The sequence below is a fragment of the Electrophorus electricus genome, chromosome 7 (genome assembly GCF_013358815.1).
Source record: "Electrophorus electricus isolate fEleEle1 chromosome 7, fEleEle1.pri, whole genome shotgun sequence".
NCBI classification, from domain to species: domain Eukaryota; kingdom Metazoa; phylum Chordata; class Actinopteri; order Gymnotiformes; family Gymnotidae; genus Electrophorus; species Electrophorus electricus.
The window spans coordinates 17,780,467-17,802,350 of NC_049541.1; the positions used below are offsets into that span (position 1 = coordinate 17,780,467).

At 41.1% G+C, this 21,884-nt stretch overlaps 1 protein-coding gene and 1 long non-coding RNA gene across 2 annotated transcripts in view; both read right to left on the reverse strand.

Annotated features, from left to right (window-relative positions):
• Positions 1-4,846: 4,846 nt before the first annotated feature.
• LOC118241715 (antigen WC1.1-like) overlaps positions 4,847-21,884 on the reverse strand; it is a 38,529-nt gene continuing 21,491 nt past the window's right edge. Inside the window, exons 13-14 of the mRNA XM_035528182.1 lie at positions 5,167-5,237; positions 4,847-4,897 (exon numbers count right to left, since the gene is read on the reverse strand). Of these exons, the coding sequence (XP_035384075.1) occupies positions 4,847-4,897; positions 5,167-5,237 (122 nt within the window). The remainder of the gene's footprint in view (positions 4,898-5,166; positions 5,238-21,884) is intronic.
• LOC118241653 lies at positions 13,045-13,408 on the reverse strand. Its single transcript, XR_004776272.1, has 2 exons — positions 13,337-13,408; positions 13,045-13,226 (listed from the first exon to the last, which is right to left on the reverse strand). It is a non-coding gene; the product is annotated as an uncharacterized LOC118241653 (long non-coding RNA).

Here is a 21,884-nt window from a genome sequence, read left to right on the forward strand (position 1 = left end):
TGCATGCTGAGAAAAGGTGTAGAGAAAAAGAGCTGTTATGGTCGCAGAGAGGGAGCGAGGTGTGAGTGCAGTTGAGAAGAGTTTTTATTCTCCACTGCAAGAAAGACAAAAAGAAACAGTGTCGTGCTGGGTACATATGTACTTGTAGTCAGGGAGAAATTAATCAAATGGTTCAATCAGGGATAATTAAATCAAATCTCTAAGACCCCAGAGGGAGGACAAGGTCTTCCTCTGAACCTCACGGCTGGTGATGCCACAGTCATGCTCTGAGAAGCTGCTCTGTAACAAAAGCTGAAGAACTCGAACCCAAAGCCAACCTCTGATCATGGGACCAGCTCTCTGGATTAGCAGCCAGAGTACCAATTTAACCATCCTAAGTGACGGTCTCCATCACACCATTCTCCCCTTTGGATAGTGACAGTCTCTGTTGCAATGCCTTCACCTCTGGGGAGTGCCTCTGCACATGACACTGTCCATGTGTCCCTCTGCACACAACTGCCCTTTCCATCAGGGCCACACCCGTGACCTTCATCAGGGGTCCTCACACTGGGCTTGACCATCCCTTTACAGCAGGTGTGGGTTCATCAACCTGGAGCACACTCCCAATGGCCTCACTGCCATCCCACGTACAAAAGCTGAAGGCAGCCACCCTAACCAGGACTGAAAGGAAGTAAACATGAGCCCTGACCACTGGACCAAATGGCCAGCTCGCTGGAATAGCAGCCAGAGCACCCGATTAACATTCCTAAGTGACAGTATCTATCACATGCTCCAAATATTAATTCCTCACTAATAAAATTTCAAGTAAAGAATCAAAATTGAAAAATCTCATTTTCCTAAGGGGCCTGGTGTAAACCTGGGCCTTGTCAAGTTACTCACATGATGGCTCTCAGATAAGGTCATTGCAAGAGGAAGACCTAGACATTTCCAAAGTAGTGGCCATCCAGACATGCCAGTAGTTGCTTCAGCCCCTTCTCCCTCATACATGGACGTGAAGCACAGGTTCCTGCAGATGTGCTTGCGCCCTCCCGAATCCTGAAGCCTGCAGGCTTTGAGTCTCATGCACAGTTTGTGTCGTCTCTTGTAGAGTAGCTAGAGACGGCATTCACTGCTGCCAGAGTGAACATGGCCAAGGCTCAGGAGAAACAGAAGCTGTTTCATGGCGTGAGTATTCAGCATTGTGTGCTTGTGAGTAGATGACTTGGTGTGGCTCAATAAGCCCACAGAGAGCCGTATGGTGCTGGGACCTCACTGGAGAAGCCCCTATCAGGTGCTGATTTCTGGTGGAAAAGTGGGATTGACATACTGCATTGTCATACCCCTGGACCTAGGTGAACAGTCCCAAGTGGTTCACCACTTAGACTACAATCATATACCTTACCTCTGCCATCTTAGTGTGGGACTCCCTAATTTATACTTCTCCAGTGGATCGGAACAGTATTCCCAAATACATACTGTGCCATGCATGGAAACAGCTTACAGAGGATACATAAGTTCTTATTTTAGCATTTCAAACCCCTAAGCATAGTGGTCTGTGAGACACCTAGAATAATGTAAAAATGTTTGGACTCCACAGAAGCAGCCAAAGTTTTCCACTGATGTAAGATACCCATACCAGTATATTGCTCACTTGCTGCATTGCATTACATTGATCAGTCATAATGTAACACAGAGCAAGGCAAGACAGGATGCAAACACAAGAAGAGCAAGCTTTATTTAGGACAAATCCAAACTTATTATCCATGCAACAGTTAATGGTTGAGTAACCGGAAGAGAGGGAAACAAAACCAGAAAACAACTACACAAAGCATAAAAAAACCATGATAAACTATGGAAACACAGAATTCATGCTGGGAATTTACAATTACCAACAAACTAAGTCAGGAAGACACAGGATATAAATATATAACTAGACTGGGGAAGATGAAACACAGGTTCAGACAAGGAAGGGTGGGTGGTAAAAACTGGGGACCAAAACAAGAACAAACTAAACTTTTTTATAATGGTGCTGTATGTCAGAAGGGGTAAGTTCCTCATTCAAAGCACTGTCCACTCTGTTTCTCTCTCTTAAAAGCTGAAATCATGTTACACTAAAACTGCCTATTAATCATGAAATATTTTAAGAGTTGCTCATATATAAATTAGGCTACACAGCACTTACCTATACCAGTAATTACATACCAGAAATAAAGCAGAATGATCATTTTTGCCACCCACCAACTGACAATATTTATTATTATTTTAACTTTCAAACTTGAACATTTTAAATATATAAACAAAACTAACTATAAATGAAAAGGGATCATTTTACAGAAAACATCAGTGGATTATTTATTAATTGCTCTTTAGTTTGGTCATTAACTTGCTTGTTAAAAAACATGTTGAGAATTGAATCATTCAAAATGCTTTCAAGGTGTTGTACATTTATCTGATGCTTTTATCCAAAGCAGCTCCCAAATATGACTAAGTATAATTTGAGCAATTGATGATTAATGGGACTTGCTCAGGGGTCCAACAGTGGCAGCTTGGCAGTGGTGGTGCTTAATCAAGTACCCTAACCACTGAGATGTGTCCATAAATGTTTCTAAATTTTGATTATATAACAACATTGAAAGAACATCGTGAAAGGAAGTTTAGTGACTAGGAGATTTTTTACCCACAAGCTGTTCATACACTATTTGAGATGTGGGTATGTGAAAAATAGCCAATTTCAAACCATTCATGTTCACATCATATTTGATTTGTGAAAAGATAAAAAAAAATGTTATTTAAACACAAAATTTTCTGAATTCAAAGAAATTCAAATGTTTTCTGAAGTTTTCAGAAAAGGTTTCCATCTTCCTGCAGCTTCTGTATCCTGTACTCATGATCTGTAAAAAGTGCAAAATTAAACATTTTGCTGCTTGAAATATATTGTTTATCTTGTTTTAATACACATTGGAGCAGCTTCTATAAACAGCTCCAAGAAAGCTAAGATAGGCACTTGTTATGTCCATAAACATAAAGTTCAGCTCATGTTACTCACTAAATGAAAAAATTAATGAACAAATTCTCGTTTTATTTGACACACTGACTCCACCCTCCCCACTCACATACAAGTGGAATGTAGTAGAGAACACAACAAGGGAAGCCACTCACCATTTACACCTCTTACATCCTGTCCAGCATTGATGACGTCATCACTGTTCTCTGGTGTGTCCACTACACCAACAGGCAAAGATCAGTTATGTCAAAACATAATAAAACCCATATATTAACAGCCTAATTTCACTTTAAAATAAATGTTCTACAATGAAAACATACTTACTCACTAAAATGCTTTCATTTTTTTCACAAATTCCTACCTGCTATAATGTTGAGGTTTAGTCCAGTGCTAATAACATCATCATAGTTCTCTGTCATCTCCTCTGTCAAAAGGTGGAAGTAGATACAATTGCATTAGCATGTACTTCAACAATGATTGATTTTTTAAATATTTGAGGTTACAATTTTAAAAGTCACACCTGTCACAACAGCAGAGTCCTGATCAGCAGTAATGACATCATCATAATTCTCAGCTACGTCCTCTACACCAGGGCCATGCAAAGACTCTGAAAGGGGCAGGTGCACCAAGTTAATAAGGTGCACAAGGATCAAGATATTCAAAGACCAGCTACACCATCACCTGCTGATCAAACTGCAGCTCTTTTTAATCAGGCTTATAACAGCTGCACTGCATTTCACTGCTTCTGTCCTTAGCTTTTTTAGTTTAAGAATTATAAATATTTAAAATATTGAACAATGAAAGACAATCGGGTGCTAATAAGCAGCAAAGTCAACTATGAAAGACAATCAGGTTTTGAATAAAAGAGTTGCAAAGCTAGACAACATGATGCGACAGAATGAAAAGCATGTTATTGCTAAACACATCCATGTCCAAACTAGCAAACAATCAAAGACAGAGATCTTTGACACAATGAGCCAACATGAATGCCATTTAAATTCTGAATTTTTAATTTTGTTAAACAAAACTCATCTCCGCTTTTCTAATTGTATCACACATATAGGGCCAATAAATTGTGGCTGCAACATGGCATATCACGTGATGTAAACACACAGATAACCAAGGTATTTTAGGCTATTTATAGTTAAATTATTATTCATTGAAACATCTTCTCTCCAACACCAATCAAACAAATAAATAAACCTATTTAAAAAAAGAGTAAAATTACTCTTTTTAACAGAACATTTTGATGATGTCAGAATATAAAAATGCTCCCCAAACATTTTTATACTTGTAAGTATCCCAAACCACTGAACAGATATGTTTTTGTAATGAGAATATTTAATGTTTTTTTCTGACTGGCTGGGGCTGGGCTGTTGGCTAGGCCATCTTCAGCCGCCAGAGGGAAGCATAGAGACGCCTCACAGTAATCAGAGGCAATCAGCCACACCTGTCATCCAGCCCACAGCCTCACTCCTCCCTGGTGCTCAGTTTTTGTTCAGAGTTCTGGTGAGTGATAAAGCCTGTAATCCAGGTAGAGATGTCAAGGGCTGTCTGTTGATTCCTATTTTCTTCTTGCTCAAGTTATCCTTCCTTGGTTGGGAAAGCTATTTTGAGCAGTTTAAGTTTTACTTTTTCTCTCCCTGTTTAAATATTTCAGCTCCTTCTCCTCACATCTTTAGCTGTTTAGGTTCTTCATGCACTCTTGCTGGTGTGCTGGTAGCATCCTGGCTTGGTCAACATGAGAGTTGTTGTTTGGTAGCTGGTTCACTGTATTCAGGAATGAGGCTTCAGGTTGTATCAACCCATCAAACTAACAGAAAATCTTCAATATGGAGACACACCTGCTACAATATCAGCATTTTATCCAGCAGTGGTGACATCCTCATAGTTTTCTTGTGTGCCATCTCTTACCATATCAATTAACTTTAATTTTTGGCTCAATTTAAATAATTTAAACTATTCTTGTCATTTGCAACTTTGTATTTAATGTTATCATTCATGTATAACAACTGAGAATTAATTTTCTTTCCCTAAATGTGCAAAATAAAGAAAGTGCCAGCAACACCATTGTTATGGGTTTGATTCCCAAGGACGCACATACTGATAAATGTGGTAAGGTTCCTCTGGTTAAGAGGGTCAGGTAAATAAGGGATTACTGTGTTAAGAGGTAAATGAGTTTGACTGTTACCTGAGAGAAGCTCCTGATCCACATCCTCATATCCTGAATGCTGGGCTTCAGAAAGGACACTTCCTGTTAGAGGAGCGCAGAACAGTCATATGACAGGTACAGAACACCAAATCAACCACAAACCTCTGACTTAGGTGGCTCATAGTCAACTGGATTGATTTCAGGAAGACAGAAATAATATGCAATGCAGCAAGTAAATCAGACACCACACTAACACACAAAACACATGCAAACACACAAACTCCCTCTCTGTCATTATATAGTACTCATTACAATTAGCACAATGTCTAAATTCATTCAAAGGTTTTTTATCTTTAATACAGATGTATCAACAGGAAAGGCATTTGGAAAATATCAAACATTATTTCAATCACAGAGCGTGCATTGAGGTGTTCTGCATTTGACCATTTAATATTTTCCAAATGCCTTTCCTGTTGATACATGTGTATTAAAGATCTAAAAATCTCAAAATCTCAAAAATATAATTCACCAAGCTTCATGTTAAACACTACACATCCTACTCACCCCTTTGAGCAGAGTTATTGGTTCTTTTAATGATGAGTCTGTGGTTGATCTCCTCATAGACTGCATTAGATAGAACGTTGAACCTGGGGGTGTAACGACTAAAGAGCACTGGGTGGAGACAGACACAAACATTGTGTCACATCAGAGTAACAGAAGACAGACAGATTGAAGGACTAACGATGTTCAGAGGCTAGACTGTAGATGACTTGTGAATGTGTCCCACCTCTACTGAGCACTCTGTTCTGGTAAACCAGCCCAGAGAGAAGCACTAAGACCAGGAAGAGCAGCACTCCCAGGAGAACCACCGAAAGGAGGGACAGAGCAGCTGCTGGTGGAGTTTGTGGGCAACTGGCTGTTGTCCTCTGACCAACTGCACAAAGAAATAAACAATAAAGCTTTGTAGAACATGGAATGATGTGTTCAGAAACATTTAGATAAACAAAAAACCAAGACAAAACAGACTAGTGAACCTGTGGTGCTGGGGTTTCTGGTGGTTGTTCTGGAGCTAGCAGTGGGGGGCAAAGGTTGCTCTGTAAATAGAGAAGCACATTTAGACATTGAGACAAAACACATGTACACACTCTTCCAGATTTTTGGCAGTGCCGTGTTCACACTCTCACTAGAGTGTATTAAACATTGTGAACAGAGCACACGTGAACACAAGCACATTGAAAAACAATACATCAAAGACACAAGAATATGAGAGACTCCATTAAAGGTTTCCTACAAGGTAAATCTACTCTCTCAGACACCTGGTAGACGATATTACTCCAACGTATATGTTTGTAACTGATGTGTTAGCATTGTCTAAATAGTGTGAGATTCACACAGTCAAACAAGAATAATGATAAATTTGGTGATCTGACATGTGCACTGAAATTGTTTTAATAATAATTACACTAATCACAAAACAAAACAGTGATACACCTTCTAAATTCTTTCTGGCGATGATAGAATTTGTAATAAATTGATGTTCATAATAAATGTACAGTCCAGCTCTCAACAAACAACATCTGTAACTTTGTAATGTTGAGCGATATGGAGGTGGACACATGCGGAGAGGAGCAAGATTTATTATGGGTAAATCTAAAATCAGAGTCATTAAGGCAGTCCAGGGTCAAAGAGCCGAAACAGAGAGTACGGGGATACATGATTAACAAAACAAACACACGGAGGCAAACGGGAAGCAGGCTATAACAGACTAGGGGAAACTCAGGGCTAAGAAAAACGAAGGTTAGATTACAAACTTACAGGCTTTGCAAAAACATCAAAATAACCAAACACATTCACAATCACATAAACACAAACATTCAAATGAACAGCAAAACACTGGGATCCAGACAGTTTAAATACCTGAACTTAATATTAGAAACGAGGGACTGGTGTGGAAAATCAAACGACGGGAGGAAAAAACGAAACTATGGAATGTAACTAAAACACACAAGACAGGGAAAACACGGAACACGGAACCTGGGAGGGGCAAACCTGCTGGCCAAAAGTCTTCAAACACCTCTTAAAGTCCTGAAACACCTTTACTATCTCAAAGCACCAGTGAGGACCATTTGTACAAGTAAGCACACACAGACAGAAACACTCCATCAAAACATGAGAATTTGTGAGACAATGTCCAGTCATTCCTATAAGGTAAATCTACTCTCCCAGAGACCTGGTGCAGGTCATTAGTTAAGACTGGGATTGAAATCTATGTATTATAATGATAAACCACAGGAACATTAAAAAGGAATAATAAAACCCTTCTATATATACACAAAGTACTTGAATTGGATTTCTTCATAACTACAAGTGGACACACCAATTTACTGAGTTTTGTATTTAATAGATCTGCTAAACATTACAGATTTAAAATAAACACAAACAGTAAAGTTCTATTTGTGTGTATCATGACTACATAAAACAATGTAAACAATATAGTTGATGTGTTGGACATTCATGGTTTTCTCAGAGTAATTACTTGGTATGACAAAAGGTTTAAAAGACATACAAGTGCATGTGTACCACCTTTTGTGATGGGGGAGTGAATATTAAGATCAGCTGCAGCCTACCTGAACAGATGACTCCAGCATCTCCAGCATGAGACCCACAGTAGTAATTATTATGACCAATGAAACATTCATTCAGTGTAGACTCTGATCCCCCACAGTTTGCATACCCCTTCAGTACTGGTCCTGATCCTGGTCCAAAGTGAGCATTATGTACTGCAGCTTCAGCCTCCCCACAGCCCAGCTCTCTACACACCACTGCAGCATCTCTCATATCCCAGCCATCACTACACACTGTTCCCCACTGTCCTTCATGAAGAACCTCCACTCTGCCGGCACAGCGACTACCACCATTCACCAGCCTCACACTGTCTGTTAAAGGAGAGGGGGGGGGGGGGGGGAGGAGGATTTAGGGTGTTAGGATCATGTTTGGAATACCAGGAGCAGCATCTAGAAGAAGGAACAATAAAGGCAGCTGATTCTAATTCATCTGCTTTACTTCTGATAAAGAAGAGAAGATGATAACATGAACTTTACTGATTCCCAGAGTAATGTGAGGTATATCAGAGAAACACAGAATACACACATTCACACATAAATAAATAAATACATATGTAAAAAAAAAAAAAGCATATAATACACAATAGCTCAGAAATACCAGGTAATGACCAGCTAATAATGAACAGAGTTTTCACATGTACTGAACTGTACTGGAACATGAGTAACCTAGAACTGCTCTTGAGGAGACACAGATGACCTACTGATAAAAACTCCTGCAGACGTCTGTGTGATCAGATATTACTGTGTGTACACAAACCAGGGAGAAATGGTGGCATTTCCCATTAGCACTGAGAATGTGAAGGAGTGAAGGTCTGAAAGAGGATTGAAGACGTTCAGTGTTGCACTCTGTCCTGATGAAGGGGACTGAAGGAGCTCCTGAGCTCTACCAGTGTACTGTGCAGTGGGGGTGGGAGGGAGGAGCTCAGGAACTGAGTGCAGTTTCTCTCCTCCACCTGCTCCTCTCTTTCATAGCCTGTGGAGAGTCCAGGCTTCACCCCACTACACACTTCACTTTCTACACCAGCTTATCCAGCCTGTTCAGACTGGTGATCACTACTGTCTCAACGAACTCTGATTCATTACAGAGTTGAGTCACATTTATAGTTTCTTATATAGCAATTTATTAATCTAACTTTATTTCTATAGCACTTTTCATAAACAGTGGCAATTCAAATAAGGGGGAGAGAGAGAGAGAGAGAGAGAGAGAGAGAGAGAGAGAGAGAGAGAGTGAGCAAGAGAAAGAGAGCGAGAAAGAGAGCGAGAGCTAGAGAGAGAGGAGGAGGATTTAGGGTGTTATGTCCATGGTTGGAATACCAGGAGCAGAATCTAGAGGAAGGAACAATAAGAACAGCTGATTCTAATTGATCTGCTTTACCTCTGATAAGAGAAGACTGTAAAATTAACTTTATTGATACCCAGAGGTAATGTGAGGTTTAACAATATTGAAATTTCCCCAAGTAAAAACAATTACACTGAAAAACACCACATCAAAACAAGCAAGAATATGGGACACCACATCCAGAAATTTATAGAAGGTAAATCTGGTCTCTTGGAGATCTGGTGGAAGTCATTATTCTAATATCTGGGTTTATAACCTATGTATTAGTATTATCTAAACAATGTGACATTTAATCAAATAAGAATAATGAAATACTTCATATGGTACAGTATCTATATACTTAAGTAACTGAATTTCTTCATAACTACAAGTAAACACACTCACTTCAGGAATATTACATTTAACAGATCTAATATACATTGCAGATTTAAGTGAAAATTACCACAACAGTAAAGTTATTTTTGTGCATATTATGACTACATCAAAACAATGCAAACAGTATAGTTGCTGTCTTGGACATTCATGGTTGCGTCAGAGTAATTAATTGGTAAAAGACATACAAGTGCATGTGCACAACATGGTGTAAAATAGCTACATCCTACCAGAACAGATGACTCCAGCATCTTCTTCATGAGACTCACAGCTCTGTATATCAATATAATCAATATAATCAAAATATCCACTATATTCATTATCTCCAATGTATTCACTATTTTTACTATTTGCATTATATTCAAATCTACATTCATTCAGTGTAGACTCTGATCCATTACAGTGTGTAAATCCCTTCAGTACTGGCCCTGATCCTGGTCCAAAGTGAGCATCACGCACTGCAGCTTCAGCCTCCCCACAGCCCAGCTCTCTACACACCACTGCAGCATCGCTCATATCCCAGTCATCACTACAAACTGTTCCCCACTGTCCTTCATGAAGAACCTCCACTCTGGCAGCACAGCGACTACCACCATTCACCAGCCTCACACTGTCTGTTAAAGGAGAGAGAGAGAGAGAGAGAGAGAGAGAGAGAGAGAGAGAGAGGAGGATTTAGGGTGTTAGGTTGGAATACCAGGAGCAGCATCTAGAGGAAGGAACAATAAAGGCAGCTGATTCTAATTCATCTGCTTTACTTCTGATAAAGAAGAGAAGATGATAACTTGAACTTTACTGATTCCCAGAGTAATGTGAGATATATCAGAGAAACACAGAATACACACATTCACACATAAATAAATAAATGCATATGTAAAAAAAAAGCATATAATACACAATAGCTCAGAAATACCAGGTAATGACCAGCTAATAATGAACAGAGAGTATTCACATGTACTGAACTGTACTGGAACATGAGTAACTTAGAACTGCTCTTGAGGAGACACAGATGACCTACTGATAAAAACTCCTGCAGACGTCTGTGTGATTAGATATTACTGTGTGTACACAAACCAGGGAGAAATGGTGGCATCTCCCATTAGCACTGAGAATGTGAAGGAGTGAAGGTCTGAAAGAGGGTTGAAGACGTTCAGTGTTGCTCTCTGTCCTGATGAAGGGGACTGAAGGAGCTCCTGAGCTCTACCAATGTACTGTGCAGTGGGGGAGGGAGGGAGGAGCTCAGGAACTGAGTGCAGTTTCTCCTCCTCCTCCTCCTCCTCCTCCTCTCTGTCACAGCCTGTGGAGAGTCCAGGCTTCACCCCACTACACACTCCACTTTCTACACCAGCTTATGCAGCCTGTTTAGACTGGTGATCACTACTGTCTCAACTAACTCTGATTCATTACAGAGTTGAGTCACATTTATAGTTTCTTATATAGCAATTTGTTAATCTAACTTTATTTCTATAGCACTTTTCATAAACAGTGGCAATTCTAAGTGCTTCACATAAAAGATTAAAACTATAAAGAATAAATCATAATCAATTATAAATAATAGATTTAAGCAGAACAAATTTCAAATGAACATCTAACTACTACTAAAAGAAATTAAAATGCTAAAAGATTTCAAATTAAACATGTAAAGAGCTGAGACAAAATCAAATAAAAACAGAATCAATTAAGAATGAAAAATATAAAAGTGCATTTTAATTATGAAAATTAATTTAAACATTTTAAATTAAATTCAGAAATGCTCTGTACTAATCTGAATTGAAATCTAGTATCAGGGCTCGTCTAATACTCTGTGTCTACTGGCTCCTTTTAAGAGCTAAACACTGTCTCTCCAAGATTAGTCTTTACCTTGTGCAGCACTAACTGACTAGTTCCTACTGATCTGAGAATGTTTGTATAATTGGGTGTGTACTTACCAGCAGTAGTGAGTGAGACTGTGGACATCAGAAGAATTAAAGTCAGACAGCTGTCCATCTCCCTCTGCCCTGCACACACTCTGTTCAACTCAGCAGGAAACACAAGCTTCACCTCCACTACCCCAGAGAGACTGAAGGAACTATGTCCCCTCAGCCCCCTATAGAGAGAGAGAGAGAGAGAGAGAGAGAGAGAGAGAGAGAGAGAGAGAGAGAGAAAGAGAGAGAGAGAGAGCTCCTTACAGCTGCCAATCACAATCACTGTTACCTTTTTAGACAGAGAAGGGGAAATCATCAAACATTCTACAGTGACAAATCAGAGGATGCATGTTTGACTTACTCCATATATATCAAAAGAACGTCAGCGCGGATGAACAGAACTCCACCTCCCTTCTGTAGAGGCGTCTGACTGAGGAGAGTGTGGTGAGAAAGTCACCAGCATATAGGAGACTGATTTCAGAGCGAGGAAGCATTCAGTGTAGATTCAGCTTTAATGCCACCTGCACACAGCTGATCTAAACACTGATTAATACTGTATCTGACAGACAAATACACAGCTAGTTTGGGTAAGGATACGGATTTAGAAAGACACTGGTTTATCACTCAAAGCACTAGCTTATCTCTCGAAATAAACTAAATTGAATAGAATAAACATCCAAAGACTTATATTTTAATAGCCTAAAGTGAGAAAGATGACGCTTGGTTTTCAGTTATTTGAAAGGAAGCATATAATAATGAAATTATGACTGCAAAAATAGAAAAACAGTAGATAATTTAATAAAGACTTTAGAATATATGTTTTACTACAATTCAATTTAAAAGTTTTAAAAACCTTTATATAGATAATGATAAGATGTGACAAAATCATTTTGCCGTATAACTGTAATACATATTTCATCCACAAGATGGCAGAAGAGGATAATGAATTTTATAATCACGGCGGTGAAACAGATATTTTATTCTACTGACAGAAAAAAAGAGAGAAAAATTCGCCCTCACTAAAAACACATAAGAAATGCTCTATTCTTCAATGGGCAGTTTTTTTAAAGTAAACCAAGAGAACGAGAACAAGTAATAATGGCACAGAGAGTATTATTGTATTCTGAAAGGATTTTGAATACAGCCCTTTCAAAATGCATCAAAGACTAAATACACACTTTTTTTCCTATCAGATAAGACTTGTATTTATAACCCTGTTATAACCCAGTCCAGAGTATCTGAAACTTGCACCATTCTGGCTTGTTCCCAAATCACAGACTGTGTGCAGTGTTGGATTCTGGACCAGGCTACACACATGAGAAGACAGTGGCAGAAGGGCTAGGGGGACATTATAGCCTCAACTTTTGTCTCAAGTTATCCAGCTGATTAGAAATTTGTGTTCAGTGAAATATACCTTAGAGTTTATGAATCACAACTGATACAAATGCTTTTGTTTGTTTATTTGTGCATGTAGTGGTAACATGAACATAAACTTGTTCTACCAAAGGAATAATCAAGGCCAACAAACATGTAAACATTCAACAACACAACGCATGCACACAGAGACATAAACAGTTTTACACACAATCACAAAAGTACTTCCCATTTTACTGGGTCGTCAATGTCCAGTTCATTTCAATTCAGCTTTATGAAACTGCCCTTCAATGCCCTTCTTTTTTTTCTTCGGCCCTCTTATGGTCTGCTAAGGTACTGCAGCACTTGAGTGTCCTGCTGCTCTACAGCAGTTCAGGCTCTGAGCTGTACGGAGAGTGTCTGAGTGAGATCCCACATCTCTTCAGCTATCCTGCAGAAGATCATAAGAGCCACTGGCAACCATCTGCTGCTCGTCATCCTTCTGTAACACAGTCCAGTGTTAGAACCGGGCAGCACAAAGTTTTGTTCTGTTTCAGTCTGTAACTGTAATTATGCATAACTGTAATCTGTAACTGTAATTCTTTTACTTACCTCATCTGCTGGGAGGTGGGGGTCAGTGGGGGCAGGTGTGGACTCATACGTGGGGTTGGAGATGTACAGGGCTGATCCAGAAGGGCTGCTGTCTTCATTCTCATCTTCCTGAAAGCCAAACACACATACTTGCATACTGCATATACACACTATAACAGTCTAATTCATTTTCCTTTTATTAAATCCTTCTTCACATGTTTGGATTAATTTTTCTGTTTGCATATTAAAAACATGTTGCTATCTTGTGACGCACCGTGTCCACACTAACCTTGAAGTAGTGGAACTGGAAAGGCTTGGATTGCTGGGTGTAGAAATGGTAGGCCACAAATGCTCCAGCCACAATAAGGATGATGAGTAACAGAACACCGATGCCCATCCCTGCCTTGTGGGCGGGGTGGAGGGAAGGAGCCGGAGGGGGTCGAGCTTTTAGCGGTCCATGCAGCACATGGATGATCCCATTGGATGCAAAAATGTCAGATTCGATAATGTAACGGTCATTGACATATCCAGAGGAAGCCTGGAGGCAGAAAGGATCTATTAAACTTTGTTGGTAATTATTTGCATCCACTAACAGTTTTCAGGAGACATTGTGCATGCCTGATTTAGACTTGAAGTAAATGTAATTGCTTAGAACATCCACTAACTATAATGCAGCTTAAATGAGGTAAATGTTTACCAGTGCCTGGGGGCTCTGCAGGCTAGGAACCCCTTTCAAACTGAGTGTATGTCCCAGATGTGTTCGAACATGGCTGACGTTAATGAGAGCTTGCAGCACCAGAGCTCTCCCATCCAGCAGGTGGTGCTCTAAATCCCTGTAGGACAGTGTCTATTCCAGAGAGAGGGGGAGTGTGAAACACCTTTAATCTTGACTCATGAAGAATGCAGACATCTGTGTGGTATGGAGAGGACCAAGCTACCTCGTTCTCATAGAGACCGTCATTATCAGGCACAAACAGGGTGGACAAGGTGGTTATGTTGCTGAGACGCCTCACAAATTCTTGACCTGATGCTGAAGTTCTGGAGCAATTCAAGATTTGCTGGGGATGGGAACAATTTATGAGACCAGTCAGTGTCAGTTACTGGGGAACATCAGAACCTGTAGCAGGTTTCCAGTGCAAGTGTATCCATCACCAATGTAGCCCATCTTACACTCACATTTGACATCTGGTAAAACAATAATATTAACAAATAAATAAACATGCGAGCACACACACACACACACACACACCATTTATATTTAGCAGCATGTGTCACGGCTGACCGGTCCCCTAAAGAGTGAGACACGCCCCCACCAGACCAGGACCATACCACTCACCTTCCCTGCTCACAATCACCTGTCTTCTGACAGGAGACACCTACGAGTCATTAACCAGTACGCATATTTATACACCCACAGGTTCGGAGGGACAACGCTGCACATTAGCGGTCAAGACCACACAAGTCTACTGCGAGCCACTACCCCGTTCCTGGAAGGCCAATAGCCTTGCCATCGTTGCTTATATTAAAAATGGATAATAAAGAACCTGTTGCTGGAACTTCACCTCTTGCGAAGCAAGCAGCCCTGAATGGGTTCACCTGTTGGCTGTCCAGATGGCAACGCTAGAGTAGCAGAAACAGGAGATTGGAGAGGTTCGCTCTGTGGTACAGACGCTCGGCCAGCGCATCCATCACACGACTTTGAGTACCGAGCACAGAACGAGCTCCCCCGTCAACCCGCCAGTACACGAGGGGGTTAAAGGGTTGATTGCCTCCCCCGAGGCATACGGCGGGGACCCCGATACTTGCGAGGGGTTCACTGTGCAGTGTGAGCTGTTTTTCGGATATCAGCCGCGACTGTCCGACCATGCTAAAGTTTCGTTTGTCATCTCAAGACTTATGGGAAAGGCACGAGTATGGTGTGCGGCATTGGTAACAAATAACTCGCCATTTACGAACGATTATGCAGGATTTATTGGAGAACTACGTGTGGTGTTCAACCATCCCCATCAGGGAAAGCTCTGTGGGCTTTCACTGTTGTGCCTAAGGCAGGGGTTGAGATCTGCAGCCAACTACGCAATGGAATTCCGAACCTTAGTGGCAGGAACCCGCGCAGATTGATGTGTTTATGAACGGAGACCGGACCCGCCCGGCAAACCAACACTCCTGAGGAGCCCATGCAGCTGGATGCAGCCGGGGTACAGTGAGGAGGAGGCAACAGTAGGGTGAGTTGTTCTTCCTCTCATCCCATGTTTAAGATCTGGTCCAGGTATCGTGCAAAGGCCGTGTACTGTCAGCTTTTGACCTAGTGGATTTGGGAGGTGCTGGGAAAGTCATGGACTGGGGCTTTGCAAGGAGGCTAGGTATTAAGGCCATCACTCTGCCCTCCTCACTAAGCGTACAGGCCTTGGATTGGGGTGTGGTAGGTCTAGGTTACATCATCCATGTGACCCCCAGGGTTCTCCTTGTCACCGGGGGGGGGGGGGGGGGGGGGACGACATACTGAACGCATCAGTTTCTTCCTCCTACCAGGCCTGTCTCACACTTTCACCCTAGGTTTACCTTGGCTGTGTACGCACAATCCACAGATGCTGTGGGCAAAAAAAACTGATCCGGCAGTGGGCCATGTCCTGCTATCGGAGGTGCTTCCCAAACAAGGCAGTACCCCTCCAGGCTACTTCCATAGAGAGTCCTGAAGCCGGGAAGCAGGTGCCTATTCCTTTAGAGTACCAGGACCTGGAGTAGGTCTTCAGCCCCAGCAAAGCCACACAGCTTCCACCGCATTGAGACTGGGATTGCGCGGTAACACTCAAGGAGGGAGTGGTGCCCTCCCGGTGCAGAATCTACTCCCTCTCTCAGGAGGAGGAGCAGGCTATGGCACAGTATATTAGAGGCTCTGCAACAAGTGTATGTCAGACCCTCGACCTCTCCGGCATCTGCAGGAGTCTTCTTCGTAAAGAAGAGGGACAGGGCCCTGAGACGTTGTGCGGATTAGAGGACTCAACAAGCTGCTGGTGCAGTACCCGTATCCCCTCCCCCTGGTATCAGGAGTGTTTGAACAACTGTGAGGGGCCAGATATTTTACGAAACTTGATTTGCGCAGCGCATACAGCCTAATCCAGATCAAGGAAGGAGACGAGTGGAAAATAGCCTTCAGCACCTCCACAGACCACTATGAGTATTTGGTTCTGCCGTACGGTTTGGCAACAGCCCCGGCGATATTCTAGGCCTACATTAACGAGGTTCTTAGGGAGTTTTTGGGAAGATCCGTCGTCGCGTATATCGATGACATTTTGATCTATTCCCCCTCCTGGAACCAACATGTACTCGATGTGCGGGCCATGCTACAGACCTTATTACAGAACCACATGTATTGCAAGGTGGAGAAATGCAAATTCCATCGCAAGGAGGTCAACTTCCTAGGGTACGCCATTGAACAAGGGTGTGTGAGTATGCAACCAGGCAAGGTGGAGGCTGGGCCAAGACCACTTATACGAAAAGCACTACAACGCTTTCTAGGCTTCGCCAACTTTTATAGGAGGTTTATTAAGTCCTTCAGTTCGCTGGCAAGGCCCCTCACTGACCAGCTTTGGGGACCTGTGCGAAAGATTAAGAGGACCCAGGAGCTCAAGAATGCCTTTGCAACTGCTCCCCCCTCCCACTCCACCTGAAAATGCTCTTCATGGATATGATTATGGCACAGTACTTGTGCCATTCATGTGTGGAAAGCTGAATGTATAATGAAATCATACTAGCAAAAAGTCTAGTTAGGTGCATAAATAAAATCACACGTTGTAGTACACAGCTCAGCTTTGCAAACACTTTTCAACTAGATTATTAAATGTTCAGTAGAGAATGTGACCTTTGCACTCTGGTCCAAAGTGGCCATCTATGCATAATTCACAGGGCACTCCCTGGAACCCAGGAAAACATGTGCAGGTGCCGTTGCCTAGGTGATCCTCATCACACTGTCCATGGTTACTGCAGGGGGATCTTGGCCCTCCAGGACAGGCTGGAGAACAGGTTGTAGTGAGAATATCACACACACAATGCCACTATCACTTTCACTGTTATTATGCAAAAGCAACAATGTTTAAGAACCCAGAAGGGCCCAAATATAGCTGCCATCAACAACATGATTAATGAGTTGTAGTAAAATGTGAATGAAGTCTGGATTACTGTACCGAGACAATCCCTGCAGTACTAACCTGAGCAGCACTTGGGTTTCCATATGACCATGGTGTGCACAAACTGACATCCACCATTCAAAGATGAGAAGCGTCTGGGCAGGTCGCACCTCTGTATAGACGGCATTCCAAAAACATGTTACATTTAACTTATATAGAAATGATTAGCTTTAAGTCAACTCAAGGAACATATTAAATGAGAGATCTTTATGGAAAAATACATATAAAATAAATGTAATATCTTTCAAATAGTGTTTGTATAAGCTGGATGAAGTATTTATGATTTTTTTTTATAAAGGTAGTCATTTATGTGTATATAGTGAAATGGGCATGGATTTGTGAAAAGTACATTTGGTTTACTTATTGAAGGGCAATCAGATGATACTGTAACAGCACAATATCTGCAAGGCATCTGTCATAGAAACATAAACCATTTATATAATCTATATATAATACAAAATGAGAGTGTAGCATAGCTAAGAAACATTTTTAATATGGGAAGTATATAATTTGCATATAATATGCATGCTGCATATCAGTAGAGGATTTTGTCAGCATATCTTGGAATTATGTGGAACTTACTGTGATGTCTACAGTGTCCTTCTGATCACAGTGCCCCCCAAGGCTGGGAGGTGTTAACAAGCAGTCAAAACCATAAACCAAACCTCTATTGAACTTTAGATTCCTGTTTACAATCTGACAACTTTTGACACTGATGTTCACCCTAAAAAAGAGTGGGTGATATCAATAATATTAAGTATGGTAAAGTAGCCAACTTAACTTTAGAAATAACATTCAATCCTTTTCAGCCCATGCTCACATACAGCACAACACTACAGATTGGAAAGTGCTCCCTGTTCCCTGATTGGTCCTTGCTCACCTGAATCTCCTCTCCTGAGTCCAAGACTTTTCCATCACTCACTATTTGGTCCTCTCCGACGCAGCTCACAGAGACGTCAGAGCCCTGAAGAGCCCTGTCTTCACTGAACTGAAATGAATCATTTCTGCAGACTGCATCTAAACAAGACACATAAAAAATCATTGCATATATACCCAGGATTACAAGGGCACAAGCTTCGTTTCCTCTATAGCTGGACCCTCCATCAGAAACAATGCACAGCAGGCATGTGGCGCTCTAAACAGTGACGTAGGTCCTCCTGAGCTCTGCTGAACTGGGTCCAGCCTGCTACCATCTGCACAGAAAGAACTTACTGCCGTACGGTTTGGCAACAGCCCCGTCGATATTCTAGGCCTACATTAACGAGGTTCTTAGGGAGTTTAAGTGCCACCATCATCTGCCACCAGAGTTTTCACCTGCAGCAGCAGAACAGTACGATGCACATGTGTGTGTGTGTGTGTGTGTGTGTGTGTGTGTGTGTGTGTGTGTGTGTGTGTGTGTGTGTAACATGGATGTCTTTTGCACTTTTTTATCATTTACACTACTACTTCAAAAGTTTGGGTTCCCATATTTATGCAACTTTATGCAATGTAGGTCTAAATAATGTATGTAGTAAATAAAATATGTAATAAAATATGTCATTCTAAACTATCATTTAGTATTTTAGTGAACTAAAGGTCATTAACTATTGAATAATTCATTAAATTGAATTTAATGCAATTTCTCCTGAAATAATCTGCCTCAAGATTTGATCATTGCTTTCCACCCCTTTGTGAAGTATTCTGGATATTAATTTTATTATTAACTCTCTCCATACATGTCTATGAAGCATTTTGGAGTCATCTGCACAATTCTACATAATTTTGGACAAAATTATTTGTGTATTTATGTGCTTCCTAAAAGTTATTGGAAAATTCATGATTTTTTAAATTCTAATATCACATTATAATAATTTTATGTACATATCCACTAAAAGGTGGATTATTGAGAACACTGATGCAGTGATTCCAAAGTTTTGAACAGTAGTGTATATATAATTTTATGATTGATGGTCTGTATGACTGAACTCACAGATGTTGATTTGAAAGCTTTGTTGCTTGGTAGAAAAACAGTGAACGGTCCACGTGACATTAGAGGCCAGGACATGACTGTTTCTGAAATACCAACAAGGCACAGCAGAACATGTGTGAATCTCTGAGCTCTAAGTCAAGCACAGCTCTTTCTTGACCTTAGATTTTCTGTAAATTATATGACCAACCAACCAAATTTCACTAAAAGCCATGCTAGCATTGGACAGCCAGTGTCACTCACCACGCAGATCAATCGCATTGAGCAGTTGACATGTCACTCACCAAACAGACTGATGGCACTGGACAGCTAGGGTTAGGCCTCCAGGTTCTGAGTTCAGATCTTGCAGTCTCTGCATTATATTGCCAAAGCAAATTTTTCCATTGCCAAGGAACCCCTCCAGTCATGTACACCTGTCAGGCAAGAAAAGAAGTACGTACAGTGGTGTGAAAAAGTGTGTCCCCTTCCTGATATTTTTTTGCATGTTTGTCACACATCTTTCAGATCGAACAAATTTAAATATTAGACAAAGATAACACAAGTAAACAAAAAATGCAGTTTTTAAATGAAGGTTTTTATTATTAAGGGGGAAAAAAATCCAAACCTACATGGCCCTGTGTGAATAAGTGATTGCCCCCTAAACCTAATAACTGGTTGGTCCACCCTTAGCAGCAACAACTGCAATCAAGCGTTTGCGATAACTAGCAATGAGTATTTTACTGAACTGTGGAGGAATTTTGGCACATTCATCTTTTCAGAATTGTTGTAATTCAGCCACATTTGAGGGTTTTCGAGCAAGAACCGCCTTTTTAAGGTCATGCCACAGCATCTCAATCGGATTCAGGTCAGGACTTTGACTAGGCCACTCCAAAGTCTTCATTCAGTTTTTCTTAAGCCATTCAGAGATGGACTTGCTGGTGTGTTTTGGATCATTGTCCTGCTGCAGAACTCAAGTGTGCTTCAGCTTGAGGTCACAAACATATGGCTGGACATTCTCCTTCAGGATCTTTTGGTAAACAGCAGAATTCATGGTTCCATTTACCACAGCAAGTCCATGAAGCAGCAAAACTGTGCCAGACCATCACACTACCACCACCATATTTTACTGGTGGTATGATGTCCCTTTTCTGAAATGCTGTGTTACTTTTACGCCAGATGTAATGGGACAAACACCTTCCAAAATGTTCAACTTTTGTCCCGTCAGTCCACAGAGTATTTTCACAAAAGTCTTGGGGATCATCAAGTTTTCTGGTAAAATTGAGATGAGCCGTTATATTCTTTTTGCTCAGCATTGGTTTTTGTCTTGGAACTCTGCCATGCAGTCCATTTTTGCCCAATCTTATTATGGTGGAGTCATGAACACTGACCTTAACTGAGGCAAATGAGGACTGCAGTTCTTTGGATGTTGTTGTGGGGTCTTTTGTGACCTCTGGGATGAGTCATCGCTGCGCTCTTGGGGTAATTTTTGTTGGCCACTCCTGGGAAGGTTCACCACTATTCCATGTTTTTGCCATTTGGGGACAAAAGCTTTCATTGCAGTTCGCTGGAGTCCCAAAACCTTAGAAATGGCTTTATAACCTTTTCCAGACTCATAGATCTCAATTACTTTGTATTTCATTTGTTCCTGAATTTTTTCGAATCACAGCATGATGTCTAGTTTTTGAGGATCTTTTGGTCTACTTCACATTGTCAGGCAAAGCTTCTAAACCCTGCCTCTACTTAGAGATTATTTACAAACAAGCACTAAAATTAATAAAAAATACAAGAGTGCACACATACACCTTTCCAGGGCCATCGTAAACACATTGAGTGGAGTTGCTGTGGCGGGAGTCTGCAGGCATGTAGCCGTCTCCCTGATAGCCCTCGGCACACATGCATGAGTGCTGATTTGGGCCGGTGTGTATACACACTGTGTGCTCATGACACACTTTCCTCAGACATGGGTTAATCACTGCAAACAACAACAGTGACAAACATGATGACGATTACAACTGTCCTATTATGCCTTTGCACATGTTACATGTAAAGTTACACATAATGTCTTATTATAAATGGCACCACATCCAATGCCTGAAACAAAAATAGTGACAAACCAGTCAGAGGATTTTTCAAAAGAATGAAGGCAGCTGGCTTGGTTACATTTTGGATTTGAGCCTTATATAAAGTCATTTGTATAAGACACGTTGTTGACAGACACATCTAACTGATAACCAAATTTGTCAGAAAGTGCTCAGATTAGGGATTTCACCTCTTCCTGACAACAGTACCAGAGCAAAAGCTGTATAAAAAGTGCTCTGCTCTGTTCTGATGGAAATGAAAGAGCAGCTCCCAGGAAGTCCATCAAACAGGTACTCACACGTGCTTTGGACCCCATTACCAAAGAAACCAGGTTTGCATTTTCATACCAGTTTTCCAGAGG